Below are 21,922 nucleotides of genomic sequence, written 5' to 3'. Positions count from 1 at the left end.
CCAGTTCAGCCGCGATCCTTTTATTTTCCAGGTGGATGTTCTGTAAGGTGTTGGGTTGCGCTTTTTTGTATGATTTGGTGATGCTTCTGTCCAGTAAGGTGTGGTGTTCTGGTATGTCCATTCTGTAGAAGTTTGTGGTTTTATCGGCAGCTATGATGAGGTTGTTTACTTTCTTGATGCGCTCCTTGTCATTTTTCAGCTTGGTGAGGAGTGGGTTGCGGATTGGCTTGAATTTGACTGATTGTATCATTTTGAGCATGTCGTTCTCAAAATCCTTTAGTTCCTCAACTGTGGGTGGGTTCTTGGTAGATTTGAATCCGTATATGTCTTAATAAGGTTATCCAAAAAATAGTGCTCGATACCGTAGTAGAGCGCAATATATGTATGTGTGGGGAAAAAAAAAAAAATCACAAGACTATTTCATCTCTACAGGCCTGTTTCATGAGGGGGGGTACCCTCAATCATCAGGAGATTTTAATGGGAGCATTCGCATACCATGGTTTATATAGGGCACAGAGTGGGTGGGTACAGGCTGGCCTAGGGGCGTGGTGATTGGCTCATGTGTTACCTAGGAGGTGTTTCCGTCTATGGCGGCATGTTGTTACAATTTCGCTGCGCTTGTTGAGGGATGACAGGTCTGGATGGTAAATAATAAACAGTTTCTCTTTCAAGCATAGGTTGCATCTTTTTTTTATTATTATTATTAAACAAAAGGAATGCAAAAGGAAACTTACGGATTCAAATCTACCAAGAACCCACCCACAGTTGAGGAACTAAAGGATTTTGAGAACGACATGCTCAAAATGATTCAATCAGTCAAATTCAAGCCAATCCGCAACCCACTCCTCACCAAGCTGAAAATGACAAGGAGCGCATCAAGAAAGTAAACAACCTCATCATAGCTGCCGATAAAACCACAAACTTCTACAGAATGGACATACCAGAACACCACACCTTACTGGACAGAAGCATCACCAAATCATACAAAAAAGCGCAACCCAACACCTTACAGAACATCCACCTGGAAAATAAAAGGATCACGGCTGAACTGGACATTGAGGACAGGGTGGACGCCACAGCCAACAAGGAAGCCTTCATCACATTGAAGGACCACAAACCCAACTTCGCAAATAACCCAACATGCCGACTAATAAACCCAACTAAATCTGAAATAGGAAAAATCAGCAAAATAATCCTGGACAGAGTCAACACAAAAATCAAGGACAAAACACCACTCAACCAATGGAGAAATACAGCAGCAGTAATCAAATGGTTCAACAACATCCAAGACAAACAACAGCACAACTTTATCTCCTTTGATATCGAGGAATTTTACCCTTCCATCACGCAAGACCTACTGACTCAAGCACTAGACTTCGCCTCAGACTACGACTCAATCACAGGCAACGAAAGAAACATCATCATCCACGCAAAAAACTCCATTCTCATCCACAACAGTACACCATGGCAAAAAAAGAACAATGCAACATTTGACGTCACTATGGGAAGTTTTGACGGAGCAGAAACGTGTGAACTCGTTGGGAGTTTCCTCCTCTCCCAGCTCGCTAGCCTCAATCTGAACCTTGGTATTTACCGTGATGACGGACTGGCAGTGTGTCGCGCCTCGCCAAGGAGCAGCGAGAATACCAAGAAGCGCATATGCCAAATTTTCAAAGAGAACGGCCTACGGATCACGATTGAAGCCAACAAGCAAACCGTCAACTTCCTTGACGTCACTTTCAACCTGAGAAATAACAGCTACCAACCATTCACGAAACCCAACACAACACTCCAATACGTGCACCATGACAGCAACCACCCACCCACCACCACAAAAAGAATACCTACCGGAATCAATAAAAGGCTATCGATGCTGTCATCTAGCAAAGCTGAATTTGACCAAGCAACCCCCCCGTACCAAAAAGCCCTTGATGAAAGCGGATACAATTTCACCCTCACCTATGAACCCACGCCAGGAAACCAGCCAAAAAAGAACAGAAAACGAAACAACATCATCTGGTACAACCCCCCATACAGCAAAAACGTCTCAACGAACATTGGACACAAATTCCTCAATCTGATTGACAAACACTTTCCCAAAGACAACACTCTAAGAAAAGTATTCAACAAGAACAACATTAAATTGAGCTACAGCTGCATGAACAATATACGACAAATCATCTCAAACCACAACAAAACAATTGCAAATGAGCCGTCGGCCCCCAGACAGAGCGACTCCAAAACCAACAAAGGATGTAACTGTCGAAAGAAACCTGATTGCCCTCTCAACGGGGGGTGCTTACAAACATCAGTTGTCTACCAATCTAAGGTAACACGCAAGGACATTAACACATCCGACACATATGTAGGATTAACCGAGGGAGAATTCAAAACCAGATGGAACAATCACAAGGCTTCTTTCAGGAACAAAAACCTGCGAAATACCACAGAACTCAGCAAACACATTTGGGACCTCAAAGACAATAATGTTGAATATTCAATAACATGGCAAATTCTTGCATCCAGCACACCTTACAATAGTGGTAATAAAAGATGCAACCTATGCTTGAAAGAGAAACTGTTTATTATTTACTGTCCAGACCTGTCATCCCTCAACAAGCGCAGCGAAATTGTAACAACATGCCGCCACAGACGGAAACACCTCCTAGGTAACACATGAGCCAATCACCACGCCCCTAGGCCAGCCTGTGCCCACCCACTCTGTGCCCTATATAAACCATGGTATGCGAATGCTCCCATTAAAATCTCCTGATGATTGAGGGTACCCCCCCTCATGAAACAGGCCTGTAGAGATGAAATAGTCTTGTGATTTTTTTTCCCACACATACATATATTGCGCTCTACTACGGTATCGAGCACTATTTTTTGGATAACCTTATTAAGACATATATATATATATATATATATTAGGGCTGCAACTAACAACTAATAATATATATATATATATATATATATATATATATATATATATATATATATATATATATATATATATATATATATATATATATATATATATATATTAGGGCTGCAACTAACAACTAATTTGAAAATCGATTAATCTGTCGATTATTACTTCGATTAATCGATCAATAATCGGATAAAAGAGACAAACTACATTTTTATCCTTTCCAGTATTTTATTGAGAGAAAAACAGCATACTGGCACCATACTAATTTTGATTATTGTTTCTCAGCTGTTTGTAAATGTTGCAGTTTATAAAATATTTAAAAAATTAAAAAGTAGCCTCTGCGCATGTGCATAGCTCCAACGAATTGATCACTAAATTAATCAATTAATCGCCAACTATTTTTATAATCTATTTTAATTGATTTAATCGATTAGTTGTTGCAGCCCTAATATACTGTGTATATATATATATATTTTTTTTTTTTCCCCCATATATATGTATATATATGTATATATATATATATATATATATATATATATATATATATATATATATATATATATATATATATATATATATATATATATTCATATATATATATATATATATATATATATATATATATATATATATATTCATATATATATATATATATATATATATATATATATATATATATATATATATATATATATATATATATATATATATATATACAGCTAGGTCCATAAATATTTGGACATTGACACAATTTTCAGTATTCCAGCTCTGTACAACACCACAATGGATTTGAAATGAAACAATCAAGATGTGCTTTAAGTGCAGACTTTGAGCTTTAATTTGAGGGTATTCACATCCAAATCAGGTGAACGGTGTAGGAATTACAACACATTTTATATGTGCCTTCCACCTTTTAAGGGACCAAAAGTAATTGGATAAACTAACATAATCATAAATCAAATTGTCACTTTCTAATACTTTGTTGCAAATCCTTTGCAGTCAATGACAGCCTGAAGTGTGGAACACACAGACATCACCAGACGCTGGGTTTGGTCCCTGGTGATGCTCTGCCAGGCCTCTGCTGCAGCTGTCTTCACTTCCTGCTTGTTCTTTGGGCATTTTCCCTTCAGTTTTGTCTTCAGCAAGTGAAATTCATGCTCAATCGGATTCAGGTCAGGTGATTGACTTGACCATTGCAGAACATTCCACTTCTTTGCCTTAAAAAACTCTTTGGTTGCTTTCGCAGTATGCTTCGAGTCATTGTCCATCTGCATTGTGAAGTGCCGTCCAATGAGTTTTGAAGCATTTGGCTGAATATGAGCAGATAATATTGCCCCAAACACTTCACAATTCATTCTGCTGCTTTTGTCAGCTGTCACATCATCAATAAATATAAGAGATCCAGTTCCACTGACAGCCATGCATGCCACTACCACCACCATGCTTCACTGATGAGGTGCTATGCTTTGGATCTTGAGCAGTTCCTTGCCTTCTCCATACTCTTCTCTTTCCATCATTTTGGTACAAGTTGATCCTTGTCTCATCTGAGCCAAAGATGTTGTTCCAGAACTGCACAGGCTCTTTTACATGTTTCTTGGCAAACTCTAATCTGGCCTTCCTGTTTTTGAGGCTCACCAGTGGTTTACACCTTGTGAAGAAACCTCTGTATTTCCTCTGGTGAAGTCTTCTCTTCATTGTTGACTTGGACACAGATACACCTACCTCCTGGAGAGATTTCTTTATCTGGCCAACTGTTGTGAAGGGTTTTTTCTTGACAAGGGAAGGTATTTGTCTGTCATCCACCACACTTGTTTTCCTGGTCTTCCATGTCTTTTGGTGTTGCTGAGCTCAGCAGTGTGTTCTCTCTTTTTAAGAATGTACCAAACAGTTGATTTGGCCACACTTCATGTTTTTGCTATCTCTCTGATGGCTTTGTTTTGATTTTTCAGCCTAATGATGGCTTGCTTTACTGACAGTGACAGCTCTTTGGACTTCATATTGAGAAATGACCTCCCCAGATTACAAATGAATATACCACACTGGAAATGACATCTAGGCCTTTTATCTGCTTTTTGTAAATGAAATAAATGAAAAAAAACAAGGGAATAACACAAACGTGGCCACGGAACAGCTGAGTAGCCAATTATCCAATTACTTTTGGTCCCTTAAAAAGTGGAAGGCACATATAAAATGTGTTGTAATTCCTACACCGTTCACCTGATTTGGATGTAAATACCCTCAAATTAAAGCTCAAAGTCTGCACTTAAAGCACATTTTGATTGTTTCATTTCAAATCCATTGTGGTGTTGTACAGAGCTGCAATACTGAAAATTGTGTCAATGTCCAAATATTTATGGACCTAACTGTATATATATATATATATATATATATATATATATATATATATATATATATATATATATATATATATATATATATATATGCAAGCATGCTTGGTTAAAATGTGCACTTTTGAGTGACATAGGAGTTAGTAGGTGTCATGACATGCAGTTCAAGTGACTGTGGTACACAATGTGACCAGCAGATGGTGCTGGATATGATGTTCAAGTAAACGTAAGGAAGAAGACACAAGCGCTGTTTCAACCCTCTGCGCATCCACTCGGCGCAGACGTGATCCCATGTACAAATATCGCGACATGCTAATTTAGCCGCTATCAAAACAACTGCTGATTTCATTTCAACAATTAAAAATAGGAACTTGATAGTAAATAAAGCCACGTTTCCACTGCTGGATGCTGTGTTCAATCGTGTCGATGATGTTTTAACGTTTAGAGGACGTGCTGTCATGAAATAAATAAAACATATTCCGGTGGTGGTGGTCAATGTCACTACTCCATAGGTACCGGAAGACTACGTCACTTCCTGGACTTACAATTGTTTTTACAAAGGTGCTTTTGAAACGTCACATTCTGTGAGATTTGAATATTGTACTAATGTTCTGTATAAAAACTATCTTACATAGGAGTAAAAGGGAACAAGAATATAAACATGAACAAGGGGTAGATGTAAAAAATCAGGGAGTATTATGGCCACAATTTCAATGACTTTCACTCTTCTGTCATTGCAATGAATGACGTAAGGGGGCGCCACTGACTCCCATCATGTCATTTATTTTTCAAATGTTGATTTGTTTTTTTAAACAAGCCACTTACTTATTTTTAACAGAGCCCCTAAAGGAACATGGGGACAACATTTGTTTAGATATGTATCTGGTGTGCACCAGATAGTTTCTGGTGAGCACCAGATAGTTTCTGGTGAGCACCAGATAGCATTGGATGTGTGCGCATGGTTTGAGGTGTGTGTGAAAATGGCAGTTCAGGAGTTCATTGGGCTGTATTTCCAACTAGGACTTTCCCTCATGTCCGTTTAGGGGTGTTGTGGCAAAATGTGAATGCCTGCCAAAAATGTATTTCCTTCGCTGAACCTGCATTTGTGTCTTGGTGTGTCCACAGAGGATTAGTAGGTGTGAGACAAACACTTTATCTTCCTGGTTATTGTATCGCTATGTGTTTGACATTATTTAAGACTTTATCGTTATTATTGTTAGTCCCATGTTGATGTGATAAAACCTCTTTCTTGTTTGGAAGATACACACAATTGTAACTGTTATTTCTTCCTGCACATAATAAATATGTACAACGTGTGTGGATGTATTCATTTATGTAAAATTGTCATTAAATGTAACATTGCCTGACAAAAAGTGATTCCACGTAATATTTTGATATTTACACATCGCATATTTACACACGCGTATTTTACTAGAATAGCCTTATGTGTAACGACCTGGTCGCATCGTGATGCGGGTGTGGTTCTCCCAAGGATGCAGACGGCTTCGGACACAGCTTGCAGGTAGGAATATGATTTATTTAAAATATAAATCATACGGTGAATAATAAAAGACATGCACGTAGCACAAAAAGGCAAAAACAAAAGGGCTAGCGTGGGAGCTAGCAAACCAAAATAGCCTAGCGTGAGAACTAGCAGCTAAAGCACAGGAAATAATCGTTGTCATCAGTTGTGTAAGAACAAACTAGGAAGCCAGACCGAGTGAGGCCAGAGCAAAGACTAAATAGCCCTCTGATTAGTGCCGGGGCAACAGGTGCGCGTCCCGAACACTAACCAGAGGCAGGTGAATGTAATCGGTTGACATGGCAACTGAAAACAAACAAAATCAAGGTGCTGAAAACACGTGACTCAAACATAAACAAACTATGATCCGGGCAGCGGATCGTAACATTATGAGCATTACATATATCAAAATCAAGTACCTACTGTACTGTTTACTTGTTGAAATACCCTTTTTAGAGCTAAAAACAACCCAAATGGCCACTTTGCTGCTGCCAAAAATGTATTCCAGATAATATTAACAATAATAACAAAATGTCAAAGCATTTCTCTAAAAAACAATATTATACATTCTGAAAATGTAAACAATAGCAAGAATACACCTACAAATTTCAGAAAATTTCACGAGCAAACACTTTGTTTAAAAGGTTTTTACTGTACCAATCTTCATGGTGCTTTTGTTGACCAGAGAGGAGATTCTTTAGAGAAAGGTCAACCAACCAACGAGATTTCTCTATAGAATCTCCTCTCTGGTCAACAAAAGCACCATGAAGATTCTAGCGGGAACTCTCATTCAACCCTTTTTCGATTACGCATGCACCTCCTGGTACCCTAGCACCTCCAAAACCCTCAAATCTAGACTCCAAACATCCCAGAACAAGCTAGTCAGATTACTTCTAGACCTCCACCCCAGATCACACCTCACTCCTACCCACTTCTCCAAAGTGGGCTGGCTCAGGGTGGAGGACAGAGTAAAACTACTTGCACTGAGCCTAGTCTATAAAATCCGCTACACCTCCCTGATACCGAAGTACATGTCAAACTACTTCCTTAACGTAAATGACCGCCATAACCACAACACCAGGGGGAGCTCCACTAACCACGTTAAACCCAGATTCCCATCTAACAAAGGTCTTAACTCATTCTCCTTCTATGCCACATCAATATGGAATGCACTCCCAACAGTTGTAAAAGAAAGGGCATCTCTATCCTCCTTCAAAACCGCACTAAAACAACACCTCCAGGCAACTTCAACCTTAAACTAACACCCTCCCTTCCACATCCCACATCCCCGGATTGTAAATAATCAAATGTAAATAATCAAATGTAGATACTTATTCTTATGCTTTCTGATCTCTCTCTCTCTCTCTCTATGTCCACTACTTGCTGTGCATATCCTACCAAATCAGTCATACACTGTTTCAATGTCCATTTCTCTGATGATGCAATTGTTGATGACTGAAGTGTTGATATCAACCAAACCTACCCCCCCCCCCCCCCCCTCCACATCCCACACCCCGGATTGTAAATAATGTAAATAATTCAATGTATATACTCTGATGATTAACTTGTGTGATGACTGTATTATGATGATAGTATATATCTGTATCATGAATCAATTTAAGTGGACCCCGACTTAAACAAGTTGAAAAACTTATTGGGGTGTTACCATTTAGTGGTCAATTGTACGGAATATGTACTGTACTGTGTAATCTACTAATAAAAGTTTCAATCAATCGAACCAAAATTCTAAATAAGTAAAGAAAAATGACTGATAAACACTGGAAAACTGTCACTGAATGTCTTAGTGTGATGTCATTCTGTGACAGACAAATGCTACACAGTTTCCACAAGGTGAGGACATTGATGGTCTGACTCACTGTCTTACGGATGACCTCAACTTCTGCGTAGACGTGACCTGCCCTGCTAAGACTGTTCGGTGCTACCCTGATAACAAACCCTGGGTAACACAGGAGCTTAAAGCTGTCCTCAACAAGAAGAAAGCTGCTTCAGGAGTGGAGACAGGGAGGCAATGAGAGCAGCACAGCAGGAGGAGAGGAAGGCTAAGGACAGCTACAGGAAGAAGCTGCAGCAGAACAACATGAGGGAGGTCTGGGAAGGTGTGAAAACCATCACAGGCCACAAGACAAAGACCAGAGCAGTAGGGGGGACAATAGAGTGACTTGAATAACTTCTTCACCCAGCATGTGTCTTCCTCACCCCCCACTCCTCATTGCAGCCACCCCCTCAACACGCCTCCCCCCAGCCATGGCTGCACCCCCCTCCTCCTCCTCCTCCTCCTCCTCCTCCTCCTCTACGCAGACATTAGTTATCTCTGTGGACCAGGTCAGAGGTCAACTGAAGAAGCTGCATCCTAGAAACTAACTGGTGCGCACCAGAGTCTATCTGGTGCACACTGCGTATTATTTAAGTACAGTGTTTTATTTTCCTACATGCAAACACAGTGTTACTGTTCAAACTGTGTAATGTTACAGTAACTAAAATGTTAAATATACTTGTTAAATAACGTATCTACCTTGTTTTTAATGAATAATTAAGGCCTACTATGCTACTGTACTTTAATACTGTTCATCACAGTGGTACTTGGAGATCCAAGTATTTTCTGAGGTGGTACTTGGCGAAAAAAGTTTGACAACTACTGACGTAGTGACATTGTAAACTACATTTGCAGACACCATTTTGTTATACCCAATACATCGCGCTTCCAACGAGATCCCGTTTTTTTCCCCGAGTTAGAAAGTTCCAGAATTGTTCACGTTATACCATCTCATCTCATTGTGCAACATGTGAATGTTTGAAGTGGAACTAAATGTGATCTCTGAAAGGGCTACACATTATTTCCAAAGCAGGGCCCCCATCCACATATACAATACTATTACATATCTGATGAAAAACAACATTATTTTTGTTATTTTAATTATAAGTGTGCCAAATCACCTATATTTGAACATTATCTAATGGAAATGACTGCTGTCTGATAATCACATTAATAACACAATAACAATCCTGTGTCTGACTACACCTATTAATCACAATTAATCTAACACGTCATGTTCATGTTAAGAATGAAATATAAAGTTAGTAAACATGTGAGAGTAAGAAGTAAACAAACCTGTTCTGTGTAACACAACTTGAGGTTTCTTGAAAACAGCGTCCAGTAGTTGACGTAGTCTTTTGTTCTCTTCTTTTGTCCGAGAAAGTTCCTCTTTGTACTCTGCTATCGTTCTTTCACACATTTTCACACAATCACAACACTTTACACTCACACTTGATCTTAACTAAGCGATGTGTTGATCAAATCCGCGTCTCTTTGTTAGCAGCTAACTAGCACGCTAAGCTAACTAGCACGCTAAGCTAACTAGCGCGCTAAAACAAGTAGCAAGCTAAGCTAACTAACGCGCTAAAACAAGTAGCAAGCTAAGCGGGCCTAATAATGTCCAAAGTTGACTGAGACGAGTGGAGTTTATCCTGACACGGAGGATGAATAAAGTGTAGTTAGTAGCGAGGCTTAGAAGCGTGTGTGGAGTAAAGGAAGACTTTGCAGCAAAGCGCATATCCTCCACGCATGCGTCACTTAGGGGCGGGGCCAAGAGTCATAGTGATGGGCAAGTCATGAACGATTCATTCTAAATGTATGTTTTCATGGTGTCTCCACAAAAAAGCACGGCAACAAATGATCCATCCATCCATTTATCTACCGCGTGTCCCTTTCGGGGTCGCGGGGGGTGCTGGAGCCTATCTCAGCTGCATTCGGGCGGAAGGCAGGGTACACCCTGGACAATAATACTATCATACTATCATCATAATACTATCATATATACTATCATCATAATACAGTCATCACACAAGATCATCATCAGGGAGTATACATTGAATTATTTACAATTCGGGGTGTGGAGGCGGGGGGGTTAGATTTGGTTGTTATCATCAGTCATCAACAATTGAGAACCGAGAAATGGACATTGAAAGAGTGTAGGTCTGTTATGTACAGCAAGTAGTGGACATACAGAGAGAGAGAGAGATCAGAAGGATATTATTTAGTTATTGATTATTTGATGATTGACACATTTGCCAACCATTGTTTTAAAACAAGACTAAAATGCCTTTATTTTGAAACATCACTGCTGTGGAGTAGGAAACGGAAGTCGCGCGCTTCTAGCGCATGCGCATATGTACTTGAAGCGAAGCAAAAAGACGAAGACCACGTGCTATGCTTTGTCGGAGAATTGTCGAATTGACGATGTTAAAGTCCTGTGATTCACTGCAAATATAACAACACATATCGCAATTCTATTCCCCAAAGCCACGAAACGTGCACTGAGTTTGGAGCCATATCTGAAGTGAAGATTGAAGACGCGATAGAAGATGGACGACTGCTGCTCTGCTGAGATGGCGACGTCCGCTGAAAGAGAAAGTGAAAGAGAATCAACTTCCAGAAAATCACCAACGGACATAAAGACGAAAGATGAAGGTGAGTGAGTTGAAGTTTTGTCTTTTCAAAACTATTTCAATTTCAAGCCCTTGAAATGGAAATGAGCCGACCTTGTTGAAGAATGTAAACAAAGAGCCGCCATGATTGTTAGCTTTAGACATTAGACTTTCGACTTTAGACTTTCAACTTTAGACATTCGACTTTAGACATTCGACTTTAGACATTAGACAAACTTTAATGATCCACAAGGGAAATCAGTGTTTCCCACAGGACAGGCATCTATTTGTGGTGGTGTGGTCGAGGGGCGAGGGGTGGCGGCGGCAGCGGCGATGACCAAGAAGAACGCGGAGTTGGAATATAATTACAACACTTTATGTACATATTTATATACAGATTTTAACAATTAGTTATTCACTGAAATATATTTATTAATTATGGTTCTTACAAAAAATATATCTTATAAAATATAAAAGCTAAAATGTCTCTTAAAGCTCTGCCCCTTTAATTAGTGAATACTAAATAATTTAACTTTAGCCTCCTACTACAACCATATTATTTACCAGCAACATAAAGTGAAACAGAGGCAGAGGTGTCTTGCCACAGTCAGTCAACCTCCTCCTCCTCCTCCTCCTCCTGCTGCTGAACAGGTCGCACCTGTGGTCCGGACTGTAGGCCTACCTCCTCTCGAGCCCTTTTCGGCCGTTGAAAATATTTTTCTATACTCATCTGTGTGAAGGAGTGAACATCCAACATTAGAATGTATTACTAACGAGCAGAAGCGCTCTATGTACAGTGCCGTCTAACCTTAAGCGGCAGCAGCTCAACACATGCAGGGTTCAACGTTAAGCTTTTTTTCTACTTGCCCGACTTCTCAAATCTACTTGCCCCAATATTTTTACTTGTCCTGCTTAGGTTTTTTTCTGGCTGTGTAGTGCTCATGGCTTATATCTTACTAAAAATCCTTCCCATTGACTATTTACAACACTACACAGTATTTATTATTATTATTATCTATAATTACATTTAAATGGCATTGCATACATGTAAAATTAAATGCTATTTCACATTATTTGACCAGTAGCAGTTACACCCATCTGAACAGGTCAGCCACCTGTTTAAAGCCCGATCACAGTTGAAATCTTAAAATGAAGGGCCTTTAATGGCCAAAACATTAACCTGGACAACATTTTAACAGCTGCTTGGCTCAGATTTGATTCTTTTCATTGCATTCACATGCTGCAGTGGACAGTGGACAATTTAGCTTCAGTCCACGTGTGTTTATTGACAACAGGGTTATAACCTGGACACGTTAGCTCGTCGGTATGAAAACAGGTGACTGTTACTACGTGCGTCTGCCACGGCCCCCGAGTCAAACAGCGGCGGTGTTAATGAAGCAGCGTCAGGCTGCTCACTGTCAATGAAACGCTCGGTGAAATCGCGGCTTAACGTTAAATATATGACGAGCCGCGAGCGATGCAGCTATAACCTATCTACCTATAACCTATATTACCCTCGTATTTTGATCCTTCGTCGTCGTCGTCTTCTTCTTCTTCTTCTGGCCCACCAGGTGAATTAAGTGCTATTGGCGGAGTTACAATGCATAGTAGGCTACCGCCACCTACTGCACCGGAGTTGTAACTACAAGCAACATTCACAGACAGTCCCATTGCTTTTATGAGCGGTCGAGCGAGTCAAAAGCCGAAAAATCCATTTGTGGCGGACGTAATTCTTTCGTGGCGGGCCGCCACAAATAAATGAATGTGTGGGAAACTCTGGAAATTGTTCAACACAGTAGCTCAGTTACAATGATGGACAGTGTAAGGATGGAAGGGACAATGCAGGTATAAATAGACTAAATATAGCGATATAAAATATAACATATATACATAATATGTGTACAGTATATTATATATACAGATATATTATATTATGTCTATAACATGTATGCAATATATAACACTTACCATGTACGATATTACAGTATAATATTAATAAATAATTTAATTAATTCATTTTAATTATAATTATTTAATAAAAAAGAAGGCAGTGGAGTTCACATGAGAGGAGATGAAAGAATGCAAAAGTCACATTTAGAAACTAAAAGCAAAACAACAACTCTGTTAGTGTGTTTTTATTGTCATCATGTGGTGGTTTAGAGGTGAGGTGAGTATTTTGTCACATTTAACAAAGTCTCTGTACGGTTTGTCGTGTCGTCAAGTAACAGAAACAAATAGACGTGTTGAAGTCGCGAGCAACGACTCGTTAGCAGCGTGTTTTGAAGACTAGCCTACAGTTGTTTGGTGGACTCGTTAGCAGCGTGTTTTGAAGACTAGCCTACAGTTGTTTGGTGGACTCGTTAGCAGCGTGTTTTGAAGACTAGCCTACAGTTGTTTGGTCGACTCGTTAGCAGCGTGTTTTGAAGACTAGCCTACAGTTGTTTGGTCGACTCGTTAGCAGCGTATTTTGAAGACTAGCCTACAGTTGTTTGGTTGCCGTCTGGATGAGTACTGGCTGTCCAGAGTCGGGACCCGGGGTGGACCACTAGCCTGTGCATCGGTTGGGAACATCTCTGCGCTGCTGACCCGTCTCCACTCGGGATGGTTTCCTGCTGGCCCCACTGTGGACTGGACTCTTACTATTATGTTGGATCCACTATGGACTGGACTCTCACTATTATCAGTGTTTCCCACACATTCATTTATTTGTGGCGGCCCGCCACGAAAGAATTACGTCCGCCACAAATGGATTTTTCGGCTTTTGACTCGCTCGACCGCTCATAAAAGCAATGGGACTGTCTGTGAATGTTGCTTGTAGTTACAACTCCGGTGCAGTAGGTGGCGGTAGCCTACTATGCATTGTAACTCCGCCAATAGCACTTACCGTATTTTCCGCACCATTAGCCGCACCTAAAAACCACAAATTTACTCAAAAGCTGACAGTGCGGCTTTTAACCCGGTGCGCTTTATATATGGATAAATATTAAGATTCATTTTCATAAAGTTTCGATCTCGCAACTTAGGTAAACAGCCGCCATCTTTTTTCCCGGTAGAACAGGAAGCGCTTCTTCTTCTACGCAAGCAACCGCCAAGGTAAGCACCCGCCCCCATAGAACAGGAAGCGCTTCTTCTTCTACTGTAAGCAACCACCCGCCCCCGGAAGAAGAAGAAAAAGCGCGTGGATATCACCGTACGTTTCATTTCCTTTGTGTGTTTACATCTGTAAAGACCACAAAATGGCTCCTACAAAGCGACAAGGATCCGGTTCATGAAAAGACGCAATCTCTCCATCCGCACACGGATTACCACCGTATTTCACAGCAACTGATATTCCTGTGAACCGCACTGTGGAACGGGAGCACGTACGGTGAATATTCGCACCACAGGGAATGAGAAGTCATCCTTCACTGTGGTTCTAGCTTGCCATGCTAATGAAACTTCCACCCATGGTGATATTCAAAAGGAAGACCTTGCCAAAAGAGACCTTTCCAGCCGGCGTCATCATAAAAGCTAACTCGAAGGGATGGATGAAGAAAAGATGAGCGAGTGGTTAAGGTAAGTTTAAGTTTACGCGAAGAGGCCGGGTGGCTTTTTTCACGAAGCTCTGTCCATGTTGATATACGTATGTTTGTGATTGCACATTTGCGTACATTTTGGGAGTGAACAGAGTTGTTAGAACGCTGGTTTTTAATATATTATTAAAGTTTGACTGACCTATCTGACTGTTTTTTTGACATTCCTTTAGCGCAGTTAGATGCGGCTTACAACACCGGGCGGCTTATAGGTGGACAAAGTTTTGAAATATGCCGTTCATTGAAGGCGCGGCTTTTAACCCAGGGCGCCTTATGGTGCGGAAAATACGGTAATTCACCTGGTGGGCCAGAAGAAGAAGAAGAAGAGGGACGGACGGACGGGACCAAAATACTCGCCGACTACTTTTCATAATGATGGCGCTTCCTACGTTTCTACCTCAAATGTCCAAAAGCTGCTGAAAGCCTTGATCCAGGATGCCATGGGGAAAAAAACTTAAATGGTGCCTTTTGGCGATAGTTAGCAGCTTGGTGGCTCATAGCCGGCTAGCTAACGCTTGCTAGCGTGGTAGCATTGCTTCATTTTTACAGGTGTTATAGGTAGATAGGTTATAGCTGCATCGCTCGCGGCTCGTCATATATTTAATGTTAATCCGCGATTTCACCGAGCGTTTCACTGACGGTTTCGCCTGACGCTGCTTCATTAACACCGCCACTGTTTGACCCGGTCACCTGTTTTCATACCGACGAGCTAACGTGTCCAGGTTATAACCCTGTTGTCAATAAACACACGTGGACTGAAGCTAAATTGTCCACTGTCCACTGCAGCATGTGAATGCAATGAAAAGAATCAAATCTGAGCCAACCAGCTGTTAAAATGTTGTCCAGGTTAATGTTTTATTAAAGGCCCTTCATTTCAAGATTTCAACTGTGATTGGGCTTTAAACAGGTGGATGACCTGTTCAGATGGGTGTAACTGCTACTGGTCAAATAATGTGAAATAGCATTTAATTTTACATGTATGCAATGCCATTTAAATGTAATTATAGATAATAATAATAATAATAAATACTGTGTAGTGTTGTAAATAGTCAACGGGAAGGATTCTAGTAAGATATAAGCCATGAGCACTACACAGCCAGAAAAAAACCTAGGCAGGACAAGTAAAAATATTGGGGCAAGTAGATTTGAGAAGTCGGGCAAGTAGAAAAAAACCTTAACGTTGAACCCTGCATGTGTTGAGCTGCTGGTTAGACGGCACTGTACATAGAGCGCTTCTGCTCGTTAGTAATAAATTCTAATGTTGGATGTTCACTCCTTCACACAGATGAGTATAGAAAAATATTTTCAACGGCCGAAAAGGGCTGGACTTGGAGAGGAGGTAGGCCTACAGTCCGGACCACAGGTGCGACCTGTTCAGCAGGAGGAGGAGGAGGAGGAGGTTGACTGACTGTGGCAGGACACCTCTGCCTCTGTTTCACTTCATGTTGCTGGTAAATAATATGGTTGTAGTAGTAGGCTAAAGTTAAATTATTTAGTATTCACTAATTAAAGGGGCAGAGCTTTAAGAGACATTTTAGCTTTTATATTTTATAAGATATATTTTTTGTAAGAACCACAATTAATAAATATATTTCAGTGAATCACTAATTGTTCAAATGTGTATATAAATATGTACATAAAATGTTGTAATTATATTCCAACTCCGCGTTCTTCTTGGTCATCGCCGCTGTCCCCCCCCTTCCCCCCCACCCCCCACCCCCCCAGACGGACTTTATATACTCTGGACCGAGACTGACTTTATATACTCTGGACCTAGATGTTGAGTTTGCGACATACATGGCGGACAATAACTGATACAGTCTGCTTTGCTAGTCCAAAAACATTCGCCGTTTTCCGTTGTCTTCCCTCGATGCTACCTTTTTTATCACATCCATGGGAGCCCGCATTCTCCAGTGTTTCCCACACATTTATTTGTGGCGGCCCGCCACGAAAGAATTACGTCCGCCACAAATGGATTTTTCGGCTTTTGACTCGCTCGACTGCTCATAAAAGCAATGGGACTGTCTGTGAATGTTGCTTGTAGTTACAACTCCGGTGCAGTAGGTGGCGGTAGCCTACTATGCATTGTAACTCCGCCAATAGTACTTAATTCACCTGGTGGGCCGGAAGAAGAAGAAGAAGACCACGACGACGACCGACCGGATCAAAATACGAGGGTAATATAGGTTATAGGTAGATAAGTTATAGCTGCATCGCTCGCGGCTCGTCATATATTTAACGTTAATCCGCGATTTCACCGAGCGTTTCATTGACAGTGAGCAGCCTGACGCTGCTTCATTAACACCGCCGCTGTTTGACTCGGGGGCCGGGCAGATGCACGTAGTAACAGTCACGTGTTTTCATACCGACGAGCTAACGTGTCCAGGTTATAACCCTGTTGTCAATAAACACACGTGGACTGAAGCTAAATTGTCCACTGTCCACTGCAGCATGTGAATGCAATGAAAAGAATAAAATCTGAGCCAACCAGCTGTTAAAATGTTGTCCAGGTTAATGTTTTGGCCATTAAAGGCCCTTCATTTCAAGATTTCAACTGTGATCGGGCTTTAAACAGGTGGCTGACCTGTTCAGATGGGTGTAACTGCTACTGGTCAAATAATGTGAAATAGCATTTAATTTTACATGTATGCAATGCCATTTAAATGTAATTATAGATAATAATAATAATAAATACTGTGTAGTGTTGTAAATAGTCAACAGGAAGGATTTTAGTAAGATATAAGCCATGAGCACTACACAGCCAGAAAAAAACCTAAGCAGGACAAGTAAAAATATTGGGGCAAGTAGATTTGAGAAGTCGGGCAAGTGGAAAAAAACCTTAACGTTGAACCCTGCATGTGTTGAGCTGCTGCCGCTTAAGGTTAGACGGCACTGTACATAGAGCGCTTCTGCTCGTTAGTAATAAATTCTAATGTTGGATGTTCACTCCTTCACACAGATGAGTATAGAAAAATATTTTCAACGGCCGAAAAGGGCTCAACTTGGAGAGGAGGTAGGCTTACAGTCCGGACCACAGGTGCGACCTGTTCAGCAGCAGCAGGAGGAGGAGGAGGAGGAGGTTGACTGACTGTGGCAGGACACTTCTGCCTCTGCTTCACTTCATGTTGCTGGTAAATAATATGGTTGTAGTAGTAGGCTAAAGTTAAATTATTTAGTATTCACTAATTAAAGGGGCAGAGCTTTAAGAGACATTTTAGCTTTTATATTTTATAAGATATATTTTTTGTAAGAACCACAATTAATAAATATATTTCAGTGAATAACTAATTGTTCAAATCTGTATATAAATATGTACATAAAGCCACCCCCCACCCTCAACCACACCACCACAAATAGATGCCTGTCCTGTGGGAAACACTCTTCTCGTTGTCTCTCCTTCGACAAATGGACAAAGTTTTTCGCTTAGTAGAATCACAGCTGACCCGGACATTCGAATGTTCTCTTGCCGTTTGAGAAGTGTTGTATCCCAAATAGCTGCAATGGCTTTCTCTTAAGGTATCCATGTGTGATTACCACATGTAGAAGAATGAGAAACACGAGCATGCCTGGATGATTCGCCTCCCATCTTTCCAGTGGTTAGCTACGAGTGGAAACAGGTTGTTATGAAGCTGGCTGTGGCGTGGTCTTTCTGGCGTCACTTCCTCTCCGAACTCAGTTTGTAAACGATCAAAGGGTGAATACAAAGCTAAGAGATTCAAGAAATACACGGCGCACTTACCTGTGTAAAAAATGATCCAAGTAGGGGGACCTTAAACGATGATTTAGTGTGACTGACACGATGCTTAGGCTCAATAATTATCCTTGTAGTACCGATACTAAATGTATAGATACTTTTACAAATAAAGGGAACTACGAAAAATGTCAATATTGGCTTTATTTTAACAGAACATCTTACACTACATTAAACACTCCCAGTCAAAGAAGAATTTGACAAGGTTAAAATAGAAATTGAAAAGCATTAAACACATTGGGCTTCTCTTGTTGCACTCAAAGAACAATTTACAATTTTCCATATTACATATAGTCTGCTATAATCAAGGATTAGATTAGAATAGAACATAGTTTTACTGACATTATATTCAACTATTCATGATTTATGGTTGCCACTCCTGGTCTGTGCTTTAAGAAAAATACAATTATTAATGAAGTACTAAAAAGGAAACTATGGATAAATGTACACAGATAAGCCATGTAGCAGTAAAACACATTTATTAAAGACAAAACACAAATGGTAGGAATTTGTTACAAAATGTAGTCATTTAGTTGACTACTATTTGGGCAGTTTTAACTGCGCTAATATTTGGCATCAAGTTGTACATGTGCACAGCAGGGGAGCTGGTTAACTTATGAGAGTAGTATGTGTGTTTGTCAACGTGTTGTCTGAGTGAAGTCAGTGAGTGAGCGGGCGAGTAAGGAGAGGTAGTGGTAGCATGTGCAGGAGTGGTGGATGTCCGCTTGTGCCCTGTGGAAATAATAAATAAAGTGACCAAATTTTAACTAATCGACCGTACCGGTACTTTTCAAAGGTGGTATAGTACCGATTTCAATTGATTAGTACCACAATACTTTATTGGTAACAGTATACTGTACAACCACATACAGTTCATAGAAGAAAGTGTGTTTTTGTTGTTTGTGTCTTGCAGACGTCCAGCAGCTGATCGGTAATCCAGAAGAAGTTTCCCCTCAGTCAGGGGGGAGCTCCACTTTGAAGCAGGAGACTCCACAACCACCCTGCATTAAAAAGGAAGAGGAGGAACTCTGCATCACTCAGGAGGGAGAATGTCTTCTAGGACGAGAGGAAGCTGATTACACCAAGTTTCCACTGAGTATTCTCTCTGTGAAGACTGAAGATGATGAAGAGAAACCACAAGTAGACAACCTCTTAGCTCCACTGTCAGATAGTGAGGCTGAAGACGAGGTTGAAGAACCTTTGAGCAGCGATAAAGACTGTGAAGGTGATATGAGGACTCACACTGACAACAAACACTCTGAATGCTCTTCAAAGAAGAGAGGTCAAAGCTGCTCAATTTGTGCTAAAAGTTTTACTAAAAAGAGCCATTTGACTCAACACATGAGAACACACACAGGTGAAAAACCATTTAATTGTTCAGTTTGTGGCATAAGTTTTTCTCGAAATAGCAATTTGACTCAACACATGAGAACACACACAGGAGAAAAAACATTTAAGTGTTCAGTTTGTGGCAAACGCTTTTCTCGAAATGGCTATTTGACTAAACACATGAGAACACACACAGGTGAAAAAACATTTGAATGTTCAGTTTGTGGCAAAAGCTTTTCTCGAAATAGCATTTTGACTGAACACATGAGAACACACACAGGTGAAAAACCATTTAGTTGTTCAGTTTGTGGCAAAAGCTTTTCTCAAAACAGCCATTTGACTGAACACATGAGAACACACACACAGGAGAAAAAACATTTAAGTGTTCAGTTTGTGGCAAAAGCTTTTCTCGAAATAGCATTTTGACTGAACACATGAGAACACACACAGGTGAAAAACCATTTAATTGTTCAGTTTGTGGCAAAAGCTTTTCTCAAAATAGCCATTTGACTGAACACATGACAACACACACAGGAGAAAAAACATTTAAGTGTTCAGTTTGTGGCAGAGGCTTTTCTCGAAATAGCATTTTGACTAAACACATGACAACACACACAGGAGAAAAAACATTTAATTGTTCAGTTTGTGGCAACAGCTTTTCTCGAAATAGCTCTTTGACTCAACACATGAGAACACACACAGGAGAAAAACCATTTAACTGTTCAGTTTGTGGTACAAGCTTTTCTCACAACAGCGCTTTGTGTCGACACATGAGAACACACGCTAGAGGAAAACCATTTAGTTGTTCAGTGTGCTGTAAAAGGTTCACACATAATGCAGCTGCAGTAAAACACATAAGAACCCACAAGGGAAAATATATATCAATCCCACAAAAAAGTGCCAACTTTTACTCGTCAGACTGATTGATGTGCAAATCAGAGACAAATGAACAATTAACCCCCAACACCCAACTCCCTCGACATTCGGGCATAACAGGTTCAATCCGGCCTGTGAGATTAGTTTGCTTAGAGTAAAAGTTAAACTGCTGTTCGAAATGTGTCCACTGGATGTCGCATTATAATTCTGTTAGGCAAGCAAATAAATAGTTCCGGGTCGAGTAAGTATACTTGGTAAGAGGTACACGGTCTTTATTAAAGGAAATATATATTAGGGCTGGGCGATATATCGATATACTGGATATATTGTGGGTTTGTATCTGTGCGATATAGAAAATGACTATATGGTGATATTGGAGTATATGTTCTCACACAGTTGCTTTTAGCTGCAGGCATTACACTACAGGCTCTTCTCACTCTTTCTTGTCTCTCCTTCTCACAGAGGCATAAAACAAGCGCACCTTCTTACATACGTCACATACTGTCACGTGTGCAACGTCATACGCTCTCACGGAGCAGACAGGCAGCGGCATGGTAACGTTAGCTGTGGTGCTAGTGGTAATACGAGAGAAAGAAGGTGCCAATCTGGTAACAAATGAAGGAAGAATTCATTCCTAAGAAAAACAGCAGGAGGTCCATCGTCTGGCGGTGGTTTGGCTTCAGGTGGGAATATGTCAAACAGACAACCGTAATTTGTCAAGTGTGGGGCGAAAGCAGCATTACTGCTGATATGTAACATCATTTAAAAAGTCACCCGCTAGAGAAGGAAGAGTGCTTGCAACTCCGCATGTCAACATCTCCGTTCGGTGCCACACCAACAAAATGCAGAGGCAACCATTTCCACATTAACACCGTATGAAACAAATAGTCCACGACAGAAGGAGATAACGTCCGTCAAAACCTACCACATAGTGAAGGACATACACTATTTGATTTCCTATTATGCAGCTCATTTTTATTTGACACTTATTAAAATATCTTGTGTGACATCTTGCACAAAAGTGCACTTTATTTGTTTTTAACTATTGTAGTGGCGTTCTGTACAAAAAGTGCACTTTAATTTAAAGTTGTTTTGATATGTCATCTTAGTGACATCATGCACAAAAGTGCACTAATAGCTTGTTTT

The 21,922-nt window shown here is 40.4% G+C and overlaps 5 protein-coding genes across 5 annotated transcripts in view; 2 read left to right on the top strand and 3 right to left on the bottom strand.

Annotated features, from left to right (window-relative positions):
* The window catches only part of LOC133570544 (uncharacterized), a 30,077-nt gene extending 19,722 nt beyond the window's left edge, over nucleotides 1–10,355 (bottom strand). Inside the window, exon 1 of the mRNA XM_061923228.2 lies at nucleotides 9,933–10,355. Coding sequence (XP_061779212.2) covers nucleotides 9,933–10,056 — 124 coding nt within the window. The 5' untranslated portion in view covers nucleotides 10,057–10,355. The remainder of the gene's footprint in view (nucleotides 1–9,932) is intronic.
* Nucleotides 1–21,922, top strand: part of LOC140680121 (uncharacterized) — a 1,112,395-nt gene that overhangs the window by 453,731 nt on the left and 636,742 nt on the right. The window lies entirely within an intron of this gene.
* LOC133570587 (uncharacterized) overlaps nucleotides 1–21,922 on the bottom strand; it is a 353,516-nt gene that overhangs the window by 71,343 nt on the left and 260,251 nt on the right. The gene's annotated exons all lie outside the window — the stretch shown is intronic.
* The window catches only part of LOC133570506 (uncharacterized), a 335,786-nt gene that overhangs the window by 209,251 nt on the left and 104,613 nt on the right, over nucleotides 1–21,922 (bottom strand). The window lies entirely within an intron of this gene.
* On the top strand, nucleotides 11,013–20,367 carry LOC133570527 (uncharacterized). The gene is made up of 2 exons (XM_061923209.2): nucleotides 11,013–11,291; nucleotides 19,485–20,367. The coding sequence occupies exons 1-2, from the start codon at nucleotides 11,186–11,188 to the stop codon at nucleotides 20,324–20,326; spliced, it is 948 nt and encodes a 315-aa protein (XP_061779193.2). The 5' UTR covers nucleotides 11,013–11,185; the 3' UTR covers nucleotides 20,327–20,367.

This window comes from Nerophis lumbriciformis, linkage group LG28 (genome assembly GCF_033978685.3).
Source record: "Nerophis lumbriciformis linkage group LG28, RoL_Nlum_v2.1, whole genome shotgun sequence".
NCBI classification, from domain to species: domain Eukaryota; kingdom Metazoa; phylum Chordata; class Actinopteri; order Syngnathiformes; family Syngnathidae; genus Nerophis; species Nerophis lumbriciformis.
Note: the sequence above shows the minus strand (reverse complement) of the source record. Positions and strands in the feature narration are given on the sequence as shown.